We start from the raw sequence: 21,893 nt of genomic DNA, 5'->3' as shown, positions 1-21,893 counted from the left end.
AGAACAAATTTAGTCTTATTCTGTCTATTAACAATGTCCTATGTGTGTCAAGAATCTATCATATTCTAATGTTTAATCAAGAATCTATCCTATTCTAATGTTTAATGCTTAATCAACAAGTTTATTATGGTGAAAGGAAAAGCTTGGGTATATCACAATAAATAACTAAAAAATATCTATAATAGTCCATATACTTTGAAAAAAAAAAAAAAATGAATGAGATGACAAGTTTTAAGGAAAAAAGTTGAGCCACACCAAATTCATAATTATATATGAGTTAGACTTTCATACTAATTAGATTCAAATGATTCATTCTCACAAATTCAATATTTTTGGATGGCTAAACACAGTGACAACAAAAATCAAAATAGGAAGAGATACACATAATTATAATGAATACCCCTTTTATCCCAATATCAATGAAACCATTTTATTTTTTAAAATATCTATATGTCATTAGACTCAAAAGTTTTACCTTAAATATAGTCTCTAAGGCACTGTAACATTGTCCCTGCATTCTTCATCCTGCAATCAATTAACAGTTGCATATATTAAGCTCACAAATTAAATATTTAAGAATGTGATGATAAATAATTTTGTTTATAGATGTCTCAATCAAAATGACTAAAGGGGGATTAATATAGGTTTCCCATATAATACCATTTGGATCCAAATTCAGACACAAAGTCATTGCTCTATTTTGGTTTCATCCTCAATCCGAGAGACATTACTATAAGCATTAGTTAATAAAGAAACAATTGCAAGCTCATCACATAGCACATAATAATCTCTAATTAAAGTAGTATCTAACCTTGGTTTCATTTGGCACCTCCTTTTCAACAATGGATATCATCTCCATTTCTTTTAAATCATGACGAAAAGCCACCACTACTTCTAAAGGTCCCAAATCATAAGAAGCATCCTTTGTTTTAAAAGTATTAACGATGATCTTGTACTTCAAGTCAAATCCATCCGGAGAAGTTGGTTCTGCAATCTCTTCAAAGCTAACAATGTCTTTCAAAGAGAATTTCCGTCCCTGATCAGGTAAGTGGGACATAAAAGTAAAGATATATTCTGTAGAGAACCCAGCAGCCGCAATAACACGAGATTTGGTGTGATCAGTCGAGGAGCAAAGTGGAAGATCATCGAGAGTATAGCTACACTCAATCGGGTGCAACCTACAGAAATCCACCTCAAGACGTATTGGCCAACCCAGTGGAAGAACTAGGTGTGATTGAAAGACTAAAGGAATTAGTCCTCCACCAATGGCAGGGCTGATGGCCTCAAATTTTATGTAGATGGAATAAGGATTACTGGAATATACTATCACCAGCTTGTGAAATTCAAAATCCGTCTTCTGTTAATTATCATATATTAATGAGTTTTGTTAGAAGTATAAACCACAATGTATTAATTATCAAATAATAATAATAACTCACATGTTGAGCATTGAAGTAGACCAAAGGCAACAGTGCGTATGAGTAAAAAGTTTCGGGGTTACAAATAAGATTCATCATAGCAAAGTCCGAACCCTGAGCTCAGAAAACAAACAAACAAATGAATCCAACATCATCATCGAATCCAACAAATAAATAGATAAGTTTTTTTGCTAACCTCCAGCCGCATAAACTCTTCGGAATCGAGGCCGTCTATTTCTTCTTCATCAGAATCAGATTCAGGAATGAAGTCTTTGTAGACGTAAGCATCGGCAATCAATCGCATTGCCTTAAACCTCTCTATCTGTGACGAGAAATATCTGGACACATCATCATCATCGGTGCTCGACATCCTTTGAAACCCTAGCTTACCTTAGCTTAGGTTATGCCGAAATTAATTAACATCATAATTAATCTCTCAATGTATTATTTATATATAATTTATGTGGGCCTCAATTCCTCCTGGGCCAATGCGATCGGGCCGCCGAACCACATCATCGTCTGCCATTTTCGATTTTTGAGTCTTCCTTTTCTCTCTATTTTATTGACTCATTAACAATGATTTCATTTTTACTTAATTAAAAAAAATTATTTTGAAAACGAGTCGATTTTTTTAGACGCACAAATAATTAGTATTATTCAAATTAGAATAAATAGTGGTTAATTGAACTTACTTAATTAAAAACACTAACTAATTAATTTATTAAGTTAACTCAATAGATTGGTATGATATAACTAAAAAAAATCAAAGAGTACCAATTAAATATATATTTAAATTTTATTCAAAATTTTATCATTCAAACATTTACTCTTATAAAATAAAACACAAATTAAAAACCAAATATAAATTAGAATAAAAATAATATAATTTGATACTAAAAATAATCACCTAAAACATAATAAATGAAATCTTTTTTCGAGCCTTTTGCAACTAATTTTTCACAATTTGTTCTATACAAAATAATTTTTCTTTGTGGGTAGGGTAGAGTGCTTGTACTTATAGTGAATAGTAGCCACTCCTTTCACATTTTCACGATCCATAGTTCTTGATATCAAATTTCAATATTTTTAGCACTTAAATGCTCAAAATCTTGTAATTAGTTTGTCTTTCATGTCATTTAAAATATCCCAAAATATAACAATCTTTATCATTTTTTCTCTATATTTTTTCTAAATTGTTGAATCTTGAAGTGAGAAATTTGAGTCGATGATCGACATCATCACAATAATAATCATTATAAAGGTTAATAATACTTTGATACCGACACTTTATAGTTTTGCATGATCTCTATATTCATAAGAACTTGTGGGTCCCGAAAATCCCTTTGTCCCCTTGTTTAAAAGATTTATAAAAAATGTATTTTTACATTTTTAAAATTGATAAAATTTAAACAATCTTTTGGATTTAAAATAATTAAACCATAATTTAATTAAAATAAATCTTTAATAATTAATTTAAATAATTATTAATTTGATTAATGAGTCGTCAAATGATTTTTAAATTAAAATCAATAAAATATGTGTGTATATATGTATATAAATAATTTTATTAGATATTGTATTAAGTTCGATGTTTGGTGATATTCGTAAAAGAGTTTCGCACTATATCTTCTATAACCGTTAAAAAATGGTCTCTAATACATAAAATTTTGACTATTTGTTTGAAAATTTTGTTTTATTAGAATTTATTTAACCAATTATTTTTTATGTTCTAAACATGTTCGAGTTTTCTTGTATTTAAAATTATAAAATAATTTATAAATGTTAGTATATGAGATTAATGTTGAGAATGTTTGAGGAAGATATTTAGAAATATTAATTTAAGATATTAGAATTTTAAATTAAGTTCAAACAATACTTTTTAAAATAGTTTTGTGTGAAAATATTCTAAAAATATTTTAAAATCGTTTTCTATTTATTTTGGATTTTTAAAAAATAGTTTAGCTTCTAATTGTTAAAAAACAATTAAAAATTAAAAAATCCAAACAAACGGGCCCTTAGGAAAGTGTCCAGGTCGCAAATCGAGTCAGAAGCGGGTGTTTGAGTTGGATTTGGCCCAAGGTCAACGTGTATGGGCACCCGGTCAATGCAGAAGTTGATTTCTCGGAGGATAATGGTAATCTCACCATTAACTACTTCATTTATGAATTTCATAGGTAATAGAAACCTTCACGAATAAGTTCACCTACTCCGCCGAATATAGATACACGTGCGCGTTGCTCCTTGGTCGAGAATGGTGTCTGGTTGATTTTCTCAGTTGAAAACCATGTTAGGCTGAAATTATCGGTCGAATGCTAGACATTGGTTGGTTTTCACGGTCTAAAACCATGCTAAAGCTAATTTTCTCGGTCGGGTGTAGGGGATCAGTTGAGTGCAGGGGATCGGTCGGGTGCAGGGAATGACTGGTTTTCTCGATCGAAAATAAGGCGAAGATTCTTAGTTTGGCGCCAAGAATATCAATTGTAGGTTTGGAACTTACATCCTTCTATTTGAAGACATGGGAAACTTCCTCTACTCATATGAATCGTTTTTAACATCATCCCCGATGTATTAATCAATCAGGAAGAGCCAAAAGGTCCCATTCGATTGAATAGTGTTTTAGTAAAAAAAAATGGGATTTTAGTTTTTAATATTTAACCAACATAAACATAAGGAGATTACCAATATCTTTCTTATACATATTAGGATTAAATGAAATCAAAACATGAACATTGACTATCAATTTTAACCAATTAAGAACGAGATTTTTTCAGATTTTTAGAATTTTCAATTTTTGTGTAACATACCTCAAACTGATTGAAATTTATCTAAAACTATTCCTAACATTTTTTTAGAATATATTAGGAAGTTTTTTAAACATTGTTCTTGAGTTCAAGAACAAAATCATGAGTTTGAAAATTTTAAAATTGAATTTGGTTGTTATTAATTTTGATTGATTTGTTCAAATTGATTTCGGCAGAAAGATATGAAATGATCTTAGGATCGAATTCAAATCAAAAAAATGAATAATCAAGTAATATTTAAGACTTGTCGTGTAAAATTTTCAAAATATATAACTTGAATTATACTGTGAATTAAAGTTTACATCGAGTTGGAGAATTTATTTTTTATTACGACATTGCCTTTCCTCTATAAGAGGGAACATAGGGAACAACAAACAATTTAGGAATAGAGGATTCTGTCTAATAATTTAGTAGTATAATACATTAATTTTATATTATTTTTATATTTATATTAAGATTATAAAAAAATAATTATCTGAAATTGAATAACATTCCGAATCAAATTATAACCTTATTCAAGCTATTATTTTAGGAAAACATAAAACAAAAAGCAATGATCATGTTTACAATAGTCAGATAACTTCTTATACTAAACTATGTACATTTAAATATAGAAAATAAACTGAAAATGAGTATAAGTGATACATCAATTAATATTGATTTTAGCATGGTTAAAATCAAAATGTTAAGTCACTTATTATTTTGTACATCACACAAACAAACAGAGTTATTTATGAATTTGATTATTTGTCACTATTTAAACTAATACAGGAGTTGAATTAGGGATAATTATAACTTGGTAACTAAAATATTTGGCTATTAATTATTTATCTCTTTTCTTTTTTATTAATTATTTTTCTTTAAATGTCAGTAAATTTTCATTTAATATTTCCTAGTAATTTTAAATAACTTAACATAAAATATATAAATATACATGTTATAAAAAAATTAAATATAAAAATTATTAATTATTTTTTTACTTTAACCAATTATTTCTCTTTTATATTGTCTCTTATATTTTAACTTGAAATATAATTTTTTTGCAATAATAATTAATTTACGTATTTTTTAAATGAATAATATTAAGGAGAATAAATAAATTGAATTAACAAAATATATAAATATATTTTTCAAAATATATAAATATATTTTTTTAAATATATTAATTTTAATAAATATATATATATATATATATATATATCACTACAAAAATTATGATACTTTGCAATAGTGTTCTTTTCGACTGAAATAGCAATAAAATAAGTATTTATCAACTAATTTAGTACCTTTGAGAATAATTCTAATATAATCAGCAATGTTACATAAATCAGATGTAGGTATGAAGTTGCAGATTTTGTAACCTATGTTGTCACTCTTTTTACAATTATACTTGTAACTAGACTTTAGCCATTTTTATTTCCATATATATTATTCAAACTAGTATTCAAAACATTATTTACATGATAGATTTTATTAATGTTATTTTGTATTTTACAACTTATTTTGGAATAATTATTATAATACTATTTATTAATGACTTGTTTATTAATGACTTATTTATTAATAACTTATTTATATTTTCAACAAAAAAATATATATTAACATTTAAGTTGATAAAAATATTTCTTAAAATGTAATTAGTCAAATGTTCTACCACTATGTTTGCAATCATTTCATTTATCTTATAAATATAATGATTTTAAATGTAACTTATTTTACCATTCAAACAATTATATATTTTTAATATAGCAACTAATTTTCAAACTTCACTTTAATATCATTTGTAATTAATATCTAATTTTTAATATTTTATTAATTTCATTTACTGCTATATATTTTGTAATATATATATAATTTATATTTTTCATTTTAACACTAACTTTAACCATTTCATTTATAATATTATTTACAATAACTTTACATTATATATTTAAGTTTTTTTTTCAATTAGTTTATTAATAAGTATTATAATATTTTTGGCAATCCATATAAATGTATTCATGAAATTTTATCAATTACTTTATTTTGTTCGGTAACATAATTTACAATCAAATTTAAATTACAGATTTAAAAATATTTACAATAAGTTTACCAATTTATTCTACAATATATTTTTGCAATCTATATAAATTTATTTATAAAAATTTATCAATACTTTTATCTATATGTTCTCCAACATAATTTATAATATTTATAATTTTTGCAAAATATTACCAATAGATTCTGTAAAATCTTTTGCAATTAATATATATTTTTTATCTCAAATATCAGTTCAACATAATTTGTAATTTATACAAAAAAAAAATATATATATATTTATAAATTTTACTAATATCTTTAGTCATTTCTTGTCCAATATAGTTTTCAATATTTAGATGGCATATTTTTTATTGGTAATTTACAATATCATTTCTACTAAGTGGGATTCAAAATAATACATTTATGAAAGATTATTTGGTCAAAGTTTAGCTACTGGTTCGACTGTGTACACTGTTGGGGTCGATACAATTGCTGAAGGTTCTGGTGATTCTGAGGATAGTACTTTCACTCCAGACGATGTTGATCTTCCGACACTTCCAAGAAAGTCCGGAAGTTATAGTGGCAGCAAGCGTAATTGTACAAGTAAAAATGAGAATACGAGATCAAAACGCAAATTAGTCAAAGAACATATTATATATCATCAACATACTCACACCGATCATTTGAGTCGTACATCGAACCCAACAACTGAAGACTCTGAAAAAAAATTTGTTGCAAAGGTTGAAAAATATATGGGATATCCACCTGGATCAAATGAATCATTGCATGCCGTGTATGCTACGAGTAGACCACACTCACACGCTAGAGAAGCATTGGCGATGTATGAAGGAGACGCGTTTGTTAAATTGTTAAAGAACTATATGAATGACTCTTCTTGGCTGTAAATTTTAATTATGTTATTTTATTTAAGTTTGAATTTTTATCTTATTTAAATATTATTTTGTATTTATTTTCAAACTATTTTATTTAATTTGAAATTATCTAAATATATTTAAATTAAAATGATATTTATTAAGTAGTTAGTTGTTCTGCATTATTTAATTATGTTTTTATTATAATTTTTGATTATATTAATTATTATATATATATATATATATAAAAAATTGTATTGATAATGTTTAAAGTTATAATAAATGGATATAATAGTTGTTAATAGTATTGATTTTTTTTACGCCAAAGTAAGTTGCGTAGCTATTTCCATGTAATTACTCAAGCACGATAATAATCTCATATGACCTAGAAAAAGAAATTTTTTTTATATAATAAAAATTAAGTAACTCCTACACGAGTTGTCCATATTTCTTTTTCGCAAACATCACATCTACTCTTAATTTTTAGCTCAAATTAGCAAAAAGTTCAAAGTTTGTTATGGTAAAATTAATACCATGGATGTGCAATTCAAATTGTAATTTTATTTTTTTATGAAAGTCAAAAGGCCAGTTGCGATTTGATACGTTCATTAAAAAAATAAACTACAAATAACTCTAATATACATAATGCAAAATACATTACTTATTCATTTATAAATGAAACTAATAGATAATTATATACAAAAATTAATGGATACTACGTACAATATGTATAAATAATTAAGAATTAATTAAGTTAGTAAATTTATAAATAATAAGTTTATATATAGATTTAAATTTTATTGATTCTTATTTCAAAAAAATAATGTAATATACAATTAATTATATAAATATTTTCTTTTATATAAAACTAAAATTGCAATTTGAATTTTATTAACATCGTAAAACAAGTTACAAAATAACTCTATAATAAATTTAATACAAAATAAATTACTATTATTTCTAAATGAAACAACAAATATAAATTAAACAATGTCAATAACTATTCAACTTAAATTCCAATATTAGTTTTATGTACAATTGATAAATAGCATTGAAATTATAAGTTGCGTACACATTCGAATTGAATAAAAAATATATTATAAGCTACTTAATACCATGTCTCTTAGAAGCTACCTTAAATCTCCTCGACATTAGTTATCTATTCCGATTATTATCCTATCCAGAGAAAAAAAATTATGATTCAAACAAATATTTACCTTGATTTTAAATTTATGTCAACAATTTTATTAAAAACTTATTATATATATATATATATATATATATATATATATATATATATATATATATATATATATATATTTATTTGTAAACCTTTTAGTTTCACATATTCATATTTAGGTAATGTTATGCAATTTTTTTAATTAATTAATTATTAAGTTTTTTCATTTTTTTTACATTTCCAAAATTATAAATACAATTTATTTTGCAATTTTACTTTAAATGAAAGTTGCGAAAAAAATTATAAAATTAACATGTTATTAATACAAAATAAGTTTTTAAAGTTGATTGATAATTATTTATTTACATATTGGTGTCTAACTTTGTATCTTATTTATAAAAAAAATTAAAATTTTTATTGTTATCATAATTTTTTAAGGATAGATTACGTAATAAGTTAAAAAAATTTCGTTCAATTAATTGTTATTTAGAGTTTATTCAAATTAAATTTAAAAATAGTTCAACTTAATTGTTTTTTAAGAATTAATTAAGAATGAAAGCATCTTAATAAAATAAATAATAAATCAAATTATATTGTCTTATATTTGTAACTTTATTTGGCAACATATAATTATAGTTTTGTTACGAAACAAGTTACATATTAGTGTTAATAATATTTAACACAAACTTAGTTGCTTAGTTGCACAATAAGATAAAATTAGAGTTTCCAACTTTTATGGTCACTTATTATTTATTTTTTATCGGAATAAAACATTATAATTATAAAAGTGGATGAAAACGTTGGAATATTTATATATATATATGGTAGTTAAAATATTAACAATATTATTTGTATTATCTCTCTATTAACGTGGCTTTAAAAGTTGTAATGATTACTTGTTATAAAAAATTGCATCATTTTAATTAATAAAACATTATTCCCTCTTTAGTGACTTGTTTAACAACAATTTATTTGAAGTTTTTAATTTTTTTTTTATCAACAATCAATTAATGTAAAAAATGCTACAATATTTCCACTATTTAAAATTTATGTTATAATTTAAGTTACATGTTCTCAAAAAATGTATTAATTATATTTAAGTTGCAAAAATAAGTTACTAATGGACTTTTTTTGTAGTGAATAGTCCAACTTAATTTTTTTATTTTTTATTTTAAACGTATTTTAAAATTATGGAACGGTTATAAAGTATCACTAATTATTCAATTATTCACAAATGTAAAATTTATTGAAAAATAGTTTCTAAATTAATTAAGAATTAATTAATTTGATAATAAATTTTATTTTCATTTATAATTCTATAAAAACTTTAAAAAATATCATATATATTTCTTCCAATCTAATAAGTTGTTCTATTATCTAGTTAAAATTAAGATTACGAAATAAGTTAGAAGATTATATTCAATTATCTGTAATGCAAGATAAATAACCAAATTAGTTTAGAAATAATTCAAAATATATTTAAAAGTAGTTTAATTTACTTTTTACTTTAAACTTGCAAAAAAAAATTGTAAAGTAAAACAGTTTTTTTTATTAATGCAAAACATATTAAATTTTTATTTAACATATAATTAATAAATTTTAAAATTAATTAAGAATTAATTAAGAATGAAAGCATCTTAATAAAATAAATAATAAATCAAATTATATTGTCTTATATTTGTAACTTCATTTGGCAACATATAATTATAGTTTTGTTGCGAAACAAGTTACATATTAGTGTTAATAATATTTAACACAAACTTAGTTGCACAATAAGATAAGATTAGAATTTCCAACTTTTATGGTCACTTATTATTTATCTTTTATTAGAATAAAACATTATAATTATAAAAGTGGATGAAAACGTTGGAATATTTATATATATATATGGTAGTTAAAATATTAACAATATTATTTGTATTATCTCTATATTAATGTGGCTTTAAAAGTTGTAATGATTACTTGTTATAAAAAATTGCACCATTTTAATTAATAAAACATTATTCCCTTTTTAGTGACTTGTTTAACAACAATTTATTTAGCTTTTAATTTTTTTTATCAACAATCAATTAATGTAAAAAATGTTACAATATTTCCACTATTTAGAATTTATGTTATAATTTAAGTTACATGTTCTAAAAAAATGTATTAGTTATATTTAAGTTGTAAAAATAAGTTACTAATGGACCATTTTTTTTGTAGTGTATATATATATGTGATTACTAATTGTTTATCCTATTAATAACAATTTCAAAATGTATGTCCTATTAAGTTGTTCCAATATAAACTAAGAGAGTTAATGTTAATGTTTTACACTAATAAATAATAATAATAAAAAAGAATTTTATGTGGCATATAATATTTGTGTCGATAATAGATGGAGTGTTTAGTAAAATTTAAAATTTACCTCTCAAATTTATAAATATTATAAATTATTTTTAATAAATAAATTTAAAATTATTGTCAAAATTAGATATTTAATTAAATTAATTAATACATTAATTAAATCTCAATTAATTAAAATAAAGACTAAATTAAAATAATTTTAAAAGGGTTCAAACAAATTAAATAAATAATTTGAGTTCAATGTTGTATGAATTTGAATTCCATATTAATTAATTATAAAATCACAAAAATATATAAAATATATATGTTTATTTAAATATTTTTGTATATTTTATAGACCGAAAATAAATCCAAATGAGTAAAGTAAAAATTAATTTCAAACAAATTCTAAGACTGAAAAAAGATGATGATCTATTAATTCGAAAATAGGATAAACGACTACGTAGAACACCCATTGGGCAATATAGTTATAACATGTTCATTTTTATAATTGTGTTGAAATAGAATTGACCTTCAAATAAATATTTCCATTTAATAATAAATTTTAAAGAAAATTGATAAGTTATTATAATTTGATTTGAAAATTATATGTTTAAAATTGAATAATTATATATTTAAAATAGAAATCATTGTTAAATTTATTTTACAAATTTAAAATTAATTATTTAATTTAAAACTTAATTATATTTAGTGATATATTTAATTAATAGTTTAAATAAATTAAGTGAAATATTTAATTTATAAATAAAAAATCAAATATAAAAGAATAAAATCAATATAAATATTAAATAACAAAAATGATAAAAGAAAAATAAGAAAGAAGAAGCAAACAATATGTTTAAGTGTATGAGTAAGTATAAAAATAAACAAAAATAATTCTAAATTGATTATGAGTTAGATCTTAGAATGATGTGAAATAATATTATAGAGTACGTTTTTCTTATGAATATTATAATTTTTGAGATAAAATTTTGTTTGATCAAATAATTAATTATTTGAAACTATTAATCTTAAATGATTGGAATATTGTTTAAATTTAAAAACTAATTCTTAATATCCACTCATGCTAACAAATATGAAATTTTGATCCCAAGTTTAGTTATACACTTTGAACATCCAGATTATTACCGAAATAAAAAGACAATGGTCCAAAATTTTATTAACGATAAGTTTCAAAGAACTCTAAAGTTTATTTCTTAACTAAGAGGGCGTGAAACTAGGACTGTGCAAAAAATCAAAAACTGATAATCCAACCGAATCAATAGCTTCTTAATTCCGTTACAATTGATGATCAATTGTGTGAAATGTCATCCTAACATAAAGAGAAGAACTTGTTACAAACATAGTGGACTTGTCCCAAGAATTTGAATGGACATAAAAACATAGCTGAGGAAATATGAGACAAAGAGCTTGCAGTGACATAAACAACAAATCAAACCAAAAATCATGACTCAACAAATCCGATAGAGAAGATAGTCGGGTGCCACACATATGGAGCTTGTTTAAGACCTTAGATAAATTTATGGTTTTTTCAAAGTGTAAACATGGGGTCTAAATGATGAATCATAGAGGTTGTCATATATACATCCTCGTATAAAAAAATTATTGGCATCAATCAGTGAATTGTAAGTTTTGTGTTACTAACATCGAATTTGATGGATACGTCACTTATATGAAGGCATATTCAAATAAGATTGGTCAAGAATTATAATTTAGATCATCAAACAAGTGTATATTATACTTAAGTTGAGTTGAAGAACAATGTTAAACAAACAGTTGTGTATTTAGCACAGCAACTGCACACAATAACTCTAATATCTAGCTACATGCCATTACACTTGCAAGTTCCATAATTTTATTATTGTCTTTAAGCCACTATAACATTGCCCAAGTTTTCTCTATAATCAAGTCATTCTGTAAAAAAACATATGCATATATTAATAGTCATAAAAAGAACATATATATAGTTGACAATATCAAAGACCATTATGATTTTGCATCTTGTTTATGTTATGTCAATCACATCACAATCCTTAGACGCAACTTCTAATTTTAAGAGGCAATTTCTATTCTGCTTGAGTGAAAAAAGGGAACTCCCTAAGACGAAAAAATCAAAATCAAATCATTGCCCTATTTTGGTTTTACCCTCATTCCGAGAGACATTACTGTAATCATTAGTTAATAAAGAAACAATTGCAAACTCATCACATACCACATAATCTCTAATTAAAGTAGTATCTAACAAGGGTTTCATTTGGCATCTCCTTCTCAACAAAGGATATCAACTCCATTGCTTTTAAATCTTGACGAAATGCCATCACTATTTCAATTGGTCCCAACACATAAGAAGCATCTTTTGTTTTAAAAACATTAAAGATGATCTTGTACTTCAAGTCAAATTCATCTAAGAGAATTTGGTTCTGCAATTTCTTCAAAGCTAACAATGTCCTTCAAAATTAATTTACGTCCCTTGTCGGGTAGGTGGGGCATCAAAAGAAACATGTAGTAGGTAGAGAACGCAGCAGCCGCAATAACACAAGATTTGGCGTGATCAGTTGAGGTGCAAAGTGGAAGATCATCAAGAGTATAGCTACAATCAATCGGATGCAACCTACAGAAATCCACCTCAACACGTATTGGCTTTCCTAGTGGAAGCTAGGTCTACATATGATTGAAAGATTAAAGGAAGTCCTCCACCAATGGCAGGGCTGATGGCCTCAAATTTTATGTAAATGGAATAAGGATTACTGGCATATACTATCACCAACTTGTGAAATTCAAAATCTGTCTTCTGTTTATCATAAAAAAATCAAAATATATAATGGGTTTGGTTAGAAGTTTAAACCACAATGTATAAATATAAATGAGGCAATAATAACTCACATGTTGAGCATTGAAGTAGGCCAAAGGCAACAGTGCGTATGAGTAAAATGCTTCGGGGTTAGAAATAAGATTCATCATAGCAAATTCCGAACCCTGAGCTCAGAAAACAAACAAATCAATCCAGCATCATCGAATCCAACAAATAAATAGATAAGTTTTTTTGTTGAATAAACTTTAATTAATAAGGTATTTAGTTTTTTGATGTTTAATAATCCTAGAGTAATAACTAGGGGTGAGTGGGATAACCAAGAGATTTGGGTGGGAGCTATTTAATATGCAGAATAATTTTGTTTTGTAATTTGAAGAGTCAAGCATATGAAGAGTCTATGCTTTCCTATAAAGAGTTGTAAAAATCTATTTGAGATAATAAGAAAGATATATTTTGGCATCTTGTTATCAACAAATTGGTATCAGAGCTATTGTGTGTGAGGTGAGCGTGAGAAAACCTGTTAGTCTAAAAAGAGAACGCCGCGGTGTGCGCTGGCCGAGAGAGAAAAACAAGAGCGATCGAGAGCCTTGTGAGGTGTGTGTGTTGAGTTTAAACACTTGAGAGGAATGGCAGGTCTAACCAATGGCATCCCGCTACCCAAGTTGACAAAAGGCGTCAACTACGACAACTGGAAGGTGCAGATGAAGGCCCTTTTCGGTTCCCAAGATAACTGGGATGTGGTCGAGACTGGGTATGAGGAACCAGAGAACACGGATGGGTATTCAAATGCCCAGTTGAACGCGTTGAAGGTTGTTCGAGCTAAAGATAGGGCGGCTCTATATCTACTATACCGATCTGTCGACGAATCTGGTTTTGAGAAGATAACTGACGCAAAATCTTCCAAAGTGGCATGGGATATACTCGAAATAGCAAACAAAGGAGACGAACGGGTGAAGCAAGTCCGACTTCAAACCCTAAGGGGCGATCTGGAAAACATGAGGATGAAAGAGTCTGAAAGCGTATCTGAGTTCATTACTCGAGTGGAGACCGTGGTGAACAAACTAAATCGGAATGGTGAGAGTCTTTCATCAAACCGAGTTGTTGAAAAGATTCTGAGGTCATTGACAGATAGTTTCGAAAATATTGTGTGCGCAATAGAGGAATCTAAGGATCTATCAACGCTCACCATTGAAGAGCTTGCTGGGTCCTTGGAAGCGCATGAGCAGAGAAGGAAAAACAAAATGGGGGAGTCTCTTGAACAGGCTCTCCAGGCGAAGGCGACAATAAAAGAGGAGAAGGTGTTTTATGCTCAGAGTACCAGAGGCAGAGGAAGAGGCAGAAGCCTAGGTGGTAGAGGAAGAGGTGGACGAGGAAGTGAGCAAGTCGGCCAACAGAACTGGCATGGCAGAGGTCAAGCTCGGGGTGGCCGGACAAACACAAATAATAATATTGAGTGTTATAACTGTGGAAAGAATGGACATGTTGCCAAGGATTGTTACTCGATAAAATGTTACAATTGCGGAAAGCTGGGTCATATTTCCAAAGATTGTAGATCCGAGAAGAAAAAGGAGGAACCAACAAACTTTTTTGCTGAGAAAGAAGATGAAGGGTTGTTGCTGGTGACAAAAATTCCAGAAACTGAGATCAAACCAAGCTGTTCTGATAACTCATTTTGGTACTTGGATACTGGGGCAAGTAACCACATGTGCGGCGACGAGAGCTTATTCAAAATACTCTCAAAGGTGGAGTCCGGATCCATTTCTTTCGGCGATGCTTCAAAAGTAGCCGTCAAAGGTCGAGGAACGATCAGGTATCAGCAGAAAAATGGGGGAATCGGAGAAATCAGAGATGTTTACTACGTACCTGATCTCAAAAGCAACATACTGAGCATGGGACAGTTGATGGAGAAAGAATACTCGGCTATAATGAAGGACCGAGAAATGCAACTGAAGGATAAACTTGGGAGACTCATTGCCCAGGTAGAAATGAAGAAAAACCGTATGTACAAACTTGAGCTTAAAATAGTTCAAGATAAATGTATGCAACTTGATCTAGAGGATGAGGCCATGAAGTGGCATTATCGGTTCGGTCATCTTCACTTCGGAGGGTTGAACGAGCTGGTGAAAAAGGAGATGGTGCTTGGACTGCCTAACATTATATTCGAAAAGAGGTTCTGTGAAGAATGTGTGATCGGAAAACAAGCGAGGACTTCTTTCCCAAGCAGTTCTGAATACAGAGCAAAGGAGCAACTCGGACTGATTCACACAGATTTATGTGGGCCAATAACTCCAGAATCATTTAGTGGTAAAAGATACTTCCTTTCTTTAATTGATGATTTTTCGAGAAAGACGTGGGTTTATTTTCTGAAGGAGAAGTTAGAAGTGTTTGAAAACTTCAAGAAATTTAAAGTGATGGTGGAGAAAGAAACAAACAAAGTTATCAAAGCAGTCCGATCTGACAGAGGAGGTGAGTTCACTTCTAACGAGTTCAACAAATACTGCGAAGAACATGGAATCAAGCGTTTCTTGACTGCTCCATATTCTCCGCAGCAAAACGGTGTAGCAGAACGAAAGAATCGAACTATACTCGATATGGTTCGATCTATGTTGAAAGGAAAGAATATGCCGAAACAGTTTTGGGCAGAGGCAGTGCAGTGCGCAGTTTATGTGCAAAATAGATGTCCACATGCCAAGCTAGGAGAGAAGACACCTCAAGAGATTTGGAGTGGTATGAAGCCGAGTGTCTTTCATCTCAAGGTATTTGGTAGTGTGGCCTATGGGCAAGTACCAAGTCAGCACAGGACAAAGTTAGAAGATCGAAGCAAGAAGTACATATTTATCGGGTATGATGAAAAATCTAAGGCATATAAATTGTTTGATCCTATTAATAAGAAATTGGTGGTGAGTCGAGATGTTCACGTGGAGGAATCAATGACATGGAACTGGAGTAACCCGATTGAGGAAGAAACTAGTTCAGAGACTGTTATGCCTCCGATATCAACAACCACCGAGCTTTCAGAAGATGAATCTGAGCCTCTACAGCCCAGAATGAGAAGTCTACGGGAGATATATGACACTACAAATGAAGTCCACATTGTATGTCTTCTCGCCGACTCAGAAGATTTGAATTTTGAGAAAGCTGTACAAGACGAGAAATGGAGATCAGCTATGGATGAAGAAATTGGGGCAATTGAACGCAATAAAACCTGGGAGCTAACCGACCTTCCTGAAGGAACTCGACCCATTGGAGTAAAATGGGTGTACAAAAAAAAGATGAATGTCGAAGGAGAGGTTGAGCGTTATAAGGCTCGACTTGTGGTGAAGGGCTATAGACAAAAGGAGGGAATCGATTATGATGAAGTTTTTGCTCCTGTCACGAGAATGGAGTCAATCCAACTTCTGATCTCGTTAGCTGCTCAAAACCAATGGCCAATTCTACAGATGGATGTGAAATCAGCATTTCTAAATGGAGTGTTGAAGGAGGAAGTGTACGTCGAGCAACCACTTGGGTATATGAAGAGAGGTGATGAGAAGAAGGTGCTGAGATTGAGAAAAGCCCTCTATGGGCTGAAGCAGGCTCCTCGTGCTTGGAATGAGAGAATTGACGAGTATTTCAAGAAAAATGGGTACCAGCAATGTCCGTACGAGCATGCCTTGTACACAAAGAAATCAGAAAATGATATGATGGTAGTCGCTCTCTATGTCGACGACCTCATATTCACCGGAAGCAACACAAAATTGATTGAGGAGTTCAAGGAGGTAATGAAGAAGGAGTTCGAGATGACAGACTTAGGTTTGATGAAATATTTTCTTGGCCTAGAAGTGAAGCAGTCAGAGGAAGGGATTTTTATATCCCAAGAGAGGTATGCGCTTGAAATTTTAAAGAAGTTTAAAATGGAGGACTGCAACCCAGTTTCAACTCCAATGGAACCAGGCACTAAACTCTCAAAGTTTGATGGAGGAGAACGGGCTGATGCTGGGAGATATCGAAGCTTAATCGGAAGTCTAAGGTATCTTACAAGCACGAGACCCGACCTAATGTTGAGTGTTGGGATAACAAGCAGATTCATGGAGGATCCAAGCTATACACATTGGAAGGCCTTGAAGAGAATTCTGAGATATGTTCGAGGAACTCTTTCACTTGGTATCTTCTATTCAAAATCAGATAACTACCGATTAGTGGGTTACTCTGATAGTGATTGGTGTGGTGATGTTGATGACCGGAAAAGTACTTTGGGTTATGTATTCCTACTCGGAAATTCATCTTTTACTTGGTTGTCAAAGAAGCAGCCTATTGTAACTTTGTCGACCTGCGAGGCAGAGTATGTGGCGGCCTCTTGGAGTGTGTGTCATGCAGTATGGCTTTCAAATTTACTAAAGCATTTGGGAGTGATCCGAGACGAAGGGACTGTGATTCGAGTTGATAACAAGTCGGCAATCGAGTTGGCAAAGAATCCAGTTAATCACGGAAGGAGCAAGCACATTGACGTCCGATTTCATTTCATTCGAGAACAAGTCAAAGAAGGAAAGGTTGAGTTGGAGCATGTTGAAAGTCGAGCTCAAGCCGCTGACATATTCACCAAGCCATTACCGACCACACTGCTAGAGAGTTGTAAAAGGCTGATTGGAATGAGAGATGGGAAGAACATTTAAGTTTAAGGGGGAAATTTGTTGAATAAACTTTAATTAATAAGGTATTTAGTTTTTTGATGTTTAATAATCCTAGAGTAATAACTAGGGGTGAGTGGGATAACCAAGAGATTTGGGTGGGAGCTATTTAATATGCAGAATAATTTTGTTTTGTAATTTGAAGAGTCAAGCATATGAAGAGTCTATGCTTTCCTATAAAGAGTTGTAAAAATCTATTTGAGATAATAAGAAAGATATATTTTGGCATCTTGTTATCAACATTTTTTGTTTTTTTGCTAACCTCCAGCCGCATAAATTCTTCGGAATCGAGGCCGTCCATTTCTTCATCGGAATCAGATTCAGGAATGAAGTCTTTGGGGACGTAAGCATCGACAATCAATTGCATTTCCTTAAACCTCTCTATCTGTGAAGAGAAATATCTGGACACATCATCATCATCATTGGTGCTCGACATCCTTGGAAACCCTAGCTTAGCTTAGTGTCACAGCCCATTGGTATGGAGTGCACATGTCAAGCTCACGAGGTGCATTTCCAGAATATTCCAGAATGCAAGTCTATATAATCTGTGCTCAAAGGGCTTTTGCACAGATACGAGGGACCGTTTAAAGTAAAGTGGCGTGTGAGGAATGTTTCAAGGAAGAGGTTGAAGAGTATCACTCAAAAGTCGAACCGAGGATGGCCACGACTTAGGTGGGGAATATGTTACGGCCCATTTGTGTCACGACCCAATCCAGGGGATGTCGAGGCTCACTAAAGTCTTGGCAATATAGTGCGCCAATCTTCTTAGCCCAAGGGGAGCCCAGTTGCCTAAGTAGGTCCAATGAATCTTCTAATTAAAAAAGAGATTAGAAGATATAATAATTAAGGAAGGGATTATAAGATATATACTAATCAAGGAATGGATTAGAAGATATATTCTAATTAAGGAAGAAATTACAAGAGATATTCTAAATTAGGTAGAGATATTTTTTTTCTATGGAAGGGATATCCTAAATTAGTGTAATTAAATTGTAATTAGAAGACAATTCCTAATTTAATACGTGTAAATCCTATAAATAACCTAAAGGTATTCCATTGTAATTATCAAGTATTCTTTCAATATAATCTTATTCTAAAAAGTTTTCTCTCTCTAAGTCTATTGTATTCTTCTTGCATTATTTAAAAAGACTCCGGTCTAAGGTTCCGACCGGCCAACATAAGGACAAGAGATTCAAGAGGTATAAGTCCGTCGAGAGAGGTGTTGCCATGGAAGCGCGGGTGACCGACTTGAAGAAGGCATGAGCGATCACCAAAAAGCTCTCGAAGTGTTTAGCATAGTGGCCGATAAAGTAACGGTGTTGGATGAGAAAGGTGAACAATTGGAGAATGGGTTAATGGGAATCATTATTGGTTCAAATCGTAGCATTCATGACGAAGTGCTAGGATCGGTTCGAGGGGAGGTTAATGATATCTTCCAGAAAGTGTTTGATCCAATCCGAGGAGAAGTCCATTCGATGGTTGAGGACCTCCTAAGGGAGATCTTGGGGAGGCTAGAATTGATGGACATGCGGATTGAGAGGAATGGAGTGGAATATTGAGGTGCAACACCTCAATGGATGGATGTTCCTAAGCCAACTCCATTCAAAGGCTCGAGAAGTGCAATGGAAGTGGAGGACTTCCTTTGGAACATGGAGAGGTACTTTCGGTCATCAATCATACTTGATGATCGTGACAAGTTAGAGACCACACATTTCTTCCTACAAGAGATGACATTACTGTGGTGGAGGAGGCGAGAATGAGATATTGAACGAGGGATCTTGAGGATGAAAACATGGGAAAACTTCAAGACCGAGTTCAAACGCCAATTCTTCCCAGAGAATATCGAGTACGAGGCTAGGAAAATGTTGAGTCAACTTGTGTACAAAGGGACCATCAAGGAGTATGTGAAGAAGTTCCAGGAGTTGATGCTCGAGTTACCCAGTCTAACGGAACATGAGGCATTGTTCGCGTTTGTTAACGGCCTAAAGACTTGGGCACAGTTGGAGCTGCAAAGGGCCAAAGTGCGGGATGTTTCTGAGGCAATAGCGGTTGCAGAAAGACTGATAGAGCTCAAAATGTCTATGGACAAGCCGAAGTTCATCAGAGATGATGAGGAAGAAGGTGGGGGAGACCGTCCATATAAGAAGGGCATGCACATAAAAACTCAGGGAGGCCAGCCGACGAATCGGATAAGCCAAAAGCCTGTTATATTTGTGGTGCTCATAATCATATAAAGTTTATGTGCCCGTTTAAGGGGGAAAATGTTACATCAGTTAAATGAACTGGGTCCTCTAATGAGGAAGAAGAGACTCAAATAGGATCCTTAAGATTGCTCAATGTTGTGAAGGTTAGTATTGCGAAGCCGAACAAGAGAACAAGGAGGGGCTCTTTGTTTGTGGAAGCTTGGATCGGGGGAAAGCGCATCAAGACACTAGTGGACATGGGGGCTACGCACAACTTCATGCGAGAAGGAGTAGCCAAGGCGTTGGGACTGTGGATCAACCCAACAAGAGGGACGGTGAATTCCTTCGATGTAGCCAAGCCGGTTAATGGGGAGGTTAGGAGAGTTCACACTAGGATCGGAGGCTGGAATGGGACAATCTCATTTACCTTGGTCCCAATGGAAAACTACGACGTAATGTTGGGACTAGAATGGTGCGATCAGGTACGCGCTTGCATAATGCCTTATTCCGATTGCTTAATCATTTTGGATCACGGGAAGACTAGTGTGATTCCAACAAGGAGAGAATCAGAGGGAATAAGCAGGTTCTCGGTGATGCGATTCATTCGAGGTCGTAAATGTGGTAAAGAGACATTTGACACTTTTGCCAAGATGGATGATGGGGACGGGTCCAAGGGAAAAGAAGAAGTACCCAAGGAAGTCCAAAGAGGGTGCAAGGTCTTCGAGTGACTCAAGACTAAGAGCACAAAACCGATCCACAAGGTTTGGCCATAGGCAACGTGGGCCAAAGTCAATCTACCTTCACTCGCACCAAGTCCGTGGGAAAGGAAGCAGGTCGTGCTCGAGCATATTCGGAGGGAGACACCAAGAATATGAAGAAAATGGTAGATCTGAGAGGGTGTGCAGTTAGGGAAAGGGACGATGGAAAGGGGGAAGTTTCCCCCGTAATTGTTGAAGTCTATGCGGTCTGTGCTCAAGGGGATTGTGCACAGATTCGAGGGACTGTTTTCAATCGAGAGACGTGTGGGAAATGTCTCATATCGGTTAAGGTTGGCAGCCATAAGTGCACCCGATGTCGTGACGTGCAAGCGTGGAGGAAGAGCACTCAAAGGAAGCCAGGAAGAAGATCACCATGCATCGGTTTAGGGTCGTACCGAGGACGACCACGACTTAGGTGGAGGAGAATGTCATGGCCAATTGGTATGGGGTGCACATGTTAATCCCACAAGGTGCATTTCCAGAATAATCCAGAATGCAAGTCTATACAATCTGTGCTCAAGGGGCTTGTGCATAGATACGAGGGATCGTTTAAAGTAAAGTGGCGTGTGGGGAATGTTTCAAGGAAGAGGTTGAAGAGTATTAGTCCAAGGTCGAAACGAGGACGACCACAACTTAGGTGGGGGAGTATGTTACGGCCCATTTGTGTCACGACCCAATCTATGGGATGTCGATGCTTACTAAAGTCTTGGTCTCATAGTGCGCCAATTTTCTTAGCCCAATGGGAGGCCTAGTTGTCTAAGCAGGCCCAATGAATCTTCTAATTAAGAAAGAGTTTAGAAGATATTATATTTAAGGAAGGATTTAGAAGATATATTT

General features: G+C 31.3%; 1 protein-coding gene across 1 annotated transcript; it reads right to left on the bottom strand.

Moving 5' to 3' along the window:
- Nucleotides 1–244: 244 nt before the first annotated feature.
- LOC124933743 lies at nt 245–1,788 on the bottom strand. Its single transcript, XM_047474176.1, has 4 exons — nt 1,615–1,788; nt 1,440–1,532; nt 812–1,357; nt 245–525 (listed from the first exon to the last, which is right to left on the bottom strand). Exons 1-4 carry the CDS (start codon nt 1,786–1,788, stop codon nt 490–492), a joined length of 849 nt encoding a protein of 282 aa, XP_047330132.1. The 3' UTR covers nt 245–489.
- Nucleotides 1,789–21,893: the final 20,105 nt, after the last annotated feature.

Source organism: Impatiens glandulifera, chromosome 4, assembly GCF_907164915.1.
Source record: "Impatiens glandulifera chromosome 4, dImpGla2.1, whole genome shotgun sequence".
NCBI lineage: Eukaryota > Viridiplantae > Streptophyta > Magnoliopsida > Ericales > Balsaminaceae > Impatiens > Impatiens glandulifera.
Note: the sequence above shows the minus strand (reverse complement) of the source record. Positions and strands in the feature narration are given on the sequence as shown.